Source organism: Augochlora pura, chromosome 3 (genome assembly GCF_028453695.1).
Source record: "Augochlora pura isolate Apur16 chromosome 3, APUR_v2.2.1, whole genome shotgun sequence".
In the NCBI taxonomy this organism is placed as follows: Eukaryota; Metazoa; Arthropoda; class Insecta; order Hymenoptera; family Halictidae; genus Augochlora; species Augochlora pura.
This window is the reverse complement of record NC_135774.1, coordinates 6,664,594-6,670,143: the sequence shown is the minus strand read 5'-3', so window position 1 is coordinate 6,670,143 and position 5,550 is coordinate 6,664,594. Positions and strand designations below refer to the sequence as shown.

Genomic DNA, 5,550 nt, shown 5'->3' with positions numbered 1-5,550 from the left:
TGTAATCAATAAAATTACATATGTCAACAGTTCGTGTTTTTTAATCTTTAGCGGTTGTAAGTTACCTCTGACGTGACTTTATACATTAGGCCTGAATATCTGACGACCGTTAAGAATTAATACCTGGCTAGTGCAAGACGATCGAACTAAAGAGTGAACGAAACTCAGTTTCGCTCATTGACACGACCGCCTCGCACCAGCAGATTTCGTCTTTTATTGGTCACAAATCAAAGCCAGGGATGGCAGTTTCTCTAAGGTACGAGATACTTAACACTATGCCGTCCGCACGTCTAATCTAGATTTGTTCGTGTCGCGCCGGTGGAACCGACGTACATAATTTAATTTCTTGTGGACAAAATGTCCACAATATGTATAATTGTGTCTTCTTTTTCGTTTGCCATTGTCGAAGGGCACGGATATTTATGAAAACACAAAGTTACTACGTCTGTAATTTACTGTTAGTTGAACAAAACACGCAATATTAACTTTCGTTTAGTTTTTGCATGTCACCAAAGTGGGGCCACCGGCACTTACCCGATAGTTTTCGCATGGCATTAACGTGGAGCCACCGGACGTCATAGTGTTAAAATAACCTCTGGAATCCCTTATTTCCCGGAATTAATGTAATTATGGGGCACTGTATTTTTGTATCTATTCCGTGCATTTTGTATTGTTTGTTTAAGATTGTATAACAAAACTGTGAAGTCTAATAGTTATTAACAATACTTACACCGATATTGTATAATTCTATAATTAATATGTTATAAAATTGGTCTCTTGAAATGTAAACACTATTAAATTTGATGTTTTTAAGGACATACTTAACCTCTGAAATCCTTTTTTTCCCATCAATTTTGTTGTAACGTATCCATAAACTAGTGTTACATCAGAACTATATCAGAACATTTCTGGTGTGTATAATAATAGTGTGTAATAATGTGTAAATAAATGTAATCGTAGCGTTACATGAAGTTCGATAAACTGTCGTAAATAAATATTATTGTTATTTTATTACAGATGTTGGTACACATACTTATATAACTATGTTTATACTTTCCTCTTTTTTTACTATGCTAAACTAAAATTTTATGATCACTGTGATATAGTATATCATATATAGTGGAAAAAGATATTTATGTACAGACTACAACTTAAGGTACGTAAAAAGTTAGCTGTTAAAACTTTATAAAATTACTTACAAATCATGTTGATCAAATCTAACTTAGAAGAACCTGCTGATTTAAACTAATATTATCACTGGCCTATAAAGCAATATCCTGTTTTTTTCAGTAATAGTAACAAAATCTCGACATTTTTGTATTTAACAAGATGCATGCACATAAAGACGTCACAAACAAATTAATAGATGCTGTTGCATACGCAACTCCATCTTTGTCACCGTTGAGGCAGAAATCGATTATATTACAAAAAACACTAGCTCCATTTCCTGTAGCGCAAAATGATGATGAAGCAGAACGGTTGGCTCGTCGCCGTGATTTTAACAGTACATCAATATCACTGTCTACTGCAAGTTCTAATAACAGAAGAAGCTCTTTAGGTCTTAGCGCATTGGGTAATATACCAAGTACTCAAATGGAAGCGCTTGTATCTCAATTTATAAAACTTGGTACAGAAAATAAAATCAATGCTGAAAATGCTTTCAGCTTCGAAATGATTGATTTTATGACGTATATGATCAAAAAGCATGATGCAAACATGTGCAATTTACAAATGGCCAGTGTATCTTTAGATGTAAGTACTAAAATTTATGCATTTCGTGTTGATGGTGTGCATATGGATATGCTCAAGCTGATTAGTGAATTAGGAAAGCAAGAAAAAAACAATACAAATGCAAAAGATGATGCAGAACCAATGTCTACTAAAGAAGAAAATGAAAATGATCGGGTCCAAACGAAAAAGAAAACAACGCAAAAAACGAAACAACAAATACTTTTTACAGTGAAAAGTTTAAGAACAAATGTTGAAACTGAAAAACCTACATTAACAAATATAGACTCAGATTTGCAAAGTACGAATATGCTTTTCCAAGTTATATTACCTAACCATGCAAGGTCTAGGTTTTATTTTCACCCATACAATGATATTTTGATAGATACAGTAGAGCGTAAACAAATACAAGATAATGATGTTGATTATAATATTCCAACAATAAAAGATATTTCACAAATTCAACTTTGCCCTCCTATGTTTTATTTTGATTTCCAAAGTTTTGATGCAAATAACGCGGAAGTGCAACCAGAAGAAATGAATAAAAATACATTTCAGTTTGATTTAGATTTATCATTATCACAAGGTAATGACGAATTATGTGCTATTATGAATTGTTTTGATGATATATATATGGAAGAGGAAAATGTAGAAAAGTTAGTCCAAGTATCTGATCAAGTAGAAAATATTGTAGACTTCCGTGAAGTTCTAGCCAATACTGTACAATCTAAACCTTCGGAATATTCATTTCTTCGAAAAAATTTGAATATACATTGGACGGGCCCATCTCATTGGAAACTTACTGCTTCCAAGAAAAACTTTAATAACAGTAACATAATCGAAAAATGTCATCAAGTACCAAATCGGAGGAAAAAAGAACTAGAATTAAATTATGCTATAGAAACAACAAGTAGCATGAAAGATAAATATTTACAAAATAAAGTATCTAAAATATATACTAGAACGGTTAAAATGGAATGGAATGAAGAAGTATTAACATTACCTCCAGACCAACATTATGATATTGCACATGCTAATAACTTGTATCTTCAGGCAACGATATTTAAATCCTCTGAAAGTACAAATCAGACGAAAACTACTGATGTGTCTGATATTGTAGAAAATTATATATATAATAATGATAATGATATAACAAATTACTGTCCTCAGACGAATGTTGATGAAGCTGAAGAGCCTGAAGAAAATAATGTCATTCATGATGATGATGCATTTGCAGATGAATGCATGTTATTTACACAGCCTTTGACTGGTGGTAATTTAGTTTGTATGCCTAAAATGACAAATAGAACAACTATTGCACATTGTGTACGCGCAAAAAAAATTGATATGAAACAATTAAAACATGCTATTTGGAAATGCTTATCACAAGACAGTAACGATCAAGATGTGATAGCGAACGCGAATCAAAGTCTGCAAAATTCAAATAATATGATTGGTACTAAAAGTTTTGTCAAAATTTACAAAACGTTACCCATGTTACTAACAAAAACGAATGCAGAATCATTAAGTTTTCCGATCTCTTTCGTATCACTTTTACATTTAGCAAATGAAAAAACACTCCAAATATCGTCTTCGCTTGACATGACTGATCTCATCGTAAAACAAGATTAACTATACAAGTTTAAAATGTTTATACACAAAGTGTATTATAAATAATGAAAAACATCAAATTTTCATTCGTTTATTTATTGTACTTATTATATTTTATACCAGTGTGGTATTATTGCGAAGTGTAATAATTTATGTACAATTGTATTCTTAAGTTATGTGGAGTATTAGCTCCATGTAGTATTTTTGACGTAGTTAAAAATCGTTAAAAATGTAATAAGCTTGTGAATATTTATTTACTTCTTACACTGAAGAGAAACACTTAAAGTAATTGATTTAATAAAATAAAAAATACATTAATCTGTTAAACCTTGTAATAGATTTTTTACGTAATTATTTCAAATAATTTGTAGTACTGAGATTATTATTTTTCATACAACCATTTACCTCTCCTATTTATCTCTTTTCTGTACTTGTTTCAATATTATTGTCTGGTTTTTGTTGAAGTTTCAATTGAACACGAACAATTAAACATTGAAATCAATTTTTGTAATTGAATTTATGCACAATTTTTTATGAATGTATAACATACACCAGAGTTAAAATTCTGTTTAATGGGGAAAGTTTATAATGATGTATTTCATGAAAGAATGTACTTTTTCTATAGAATCCTATTTTTGAAAACTTTCAATTGGGTTTACAATTTAAGATGGTAAAAATAGTAAAATAACCCTTATCTGACCAACAAGGTCATCTAGTAATGTAAAGGAAGGGCCTAGCCGATTAAGATGGTCAAACCTAGCCTTAGAGGTTTATCATAGACTTTTGTACCGTTCAAAAGCTGATAAACAAAAACTCATTTATGTAAAATTTGAACTCTGTAACTTGTTTCAAATATATAATATATGTTTCAAATATATTGGGCACTAGTTCATCATTAACGTAATATATGTATCAACAATAATATAATTTAAAACATAGGTAAAAGCGCACTTCAATAAGCTATAAAATTAACAAATTATCGTCTCACATTCAAATTTAGCTAATATTGAAAGTGTTACTTCTAAAGTATTCGATTTCATATAGAATATGGTAATATTTAGTCATTTAATTATTTGTTTTACTAGACAACTATAATTATGTAATATTTCTGCTAGTGATCGTCGACCCAGGATGGACTAAGAAGATAGGTAAGTCCAATTATATTAATCTTTATACTGTCCGTAGTTAAAAGGATGACACATTTTCTGTCGAAAGGCAAAGGGGGTAGGTATTCTGCTTGCTCTCGGCCTGGCCTACACGTCCGTGGTCCCCTCTTGTCTATGACGTCCCGAAATTCACTTTATTGGAAAACAAGAGGACTAATAAACTAATCGACGCGAGGAGCAAGGGGAATCAGATGCCCGCTCCACCTCATCACGATTCGTGTTCAGCGCGTAACATAGTCAATAATAATCAAAAGTCTGGCGTGAAGACAAAATGGAAGAGGCTAGAAGCTTTATGCGTAGTGTTTCAAACCTACAAAAATGGTCGAATGGAAAAAGGGAAAAGCAATGCGTAGCGAGGCTAGAAATATCGTGAATGTCACTTTCACTGCACTATTATTCCACACTGATCACGAATTATTCAACAATTGACATATGTCCGAAGTTTCCAGCGTTATTTTGTGTGGCCCTGAAAAGGGCCGATTAATTTCAAATACGGAGAAGTTATTAAGTAATTTCAAATACTTTGTAAAGAACGGTGAAGTTATAGCGACGACATCTTGAACGAAACTGACCTTCTCCACGAAGATGTTCACACAGACTGTGTCGATTGTCATAGCAACGGACACTAAGTTTTAAAGAAATTTGAGATGCTCTTTTCTTTAAAGAAATTTGAGATGTGCATTGAATTCTGATAGAACGCTTGTGACTCAGAAAATGAAAGAGCGTTTCACGCTTGTGAAGTGGTGGGGTAATTCTTGCGAAAAGACACTGCTTACACAAGAGTGCTCTAAACTCCCATTCGTCTTCTAGTCACCTCTATACATGTAATTCACTCATGAACTGTTCCTTCTCTCGGAATTAAAATAGATGCTACCCCCGGGCGTATTAATCAAATATTCCTTATTTCTCATCGACCTGGACTTTACTTTGGACAATGTTCTGAAATCTGTGGAGCATATCATAGCTTTATACCTATCGTTATTGAAAGAACTAACTTCCATCATTTATTGTATGAATTAAAAAAATATAAAGAATTAGTTAATTT

General features: G+C 32.1%; 1 protein-coding gene across 1 annotated transcript; it reads left to right on the top strand.

The window, feature by feature from the left end:
• The first annotated feature begins 1,329 nt into the window (after nucleotides 1-1,329).
• Nucleotides 1,330-3,360, top strand: LOC144467977 (condensin complex subunit 2-like). The gene has a single exon (XM_078177019.1). The coding sequence runs from the start codon at nucleotides 1,330-1,332 to the stop codon at nucleotides 3,358-3,360; it is 2,031 nt and encodes a 676-aa protein (XP_078033145.1).
• The last annotated feature ends 2,190 nt before the right edge of the window (nucleotides 3,361-5,550 follow it).

Coding starts and splice junctions, on each gene's coding strand:
- LOC144467977 (XM_078177019.1), top strand. CDS start 1,330: ATGCATGCACATAAAGACGTCACAAACAAATTAATAGATGCTGTTGCA.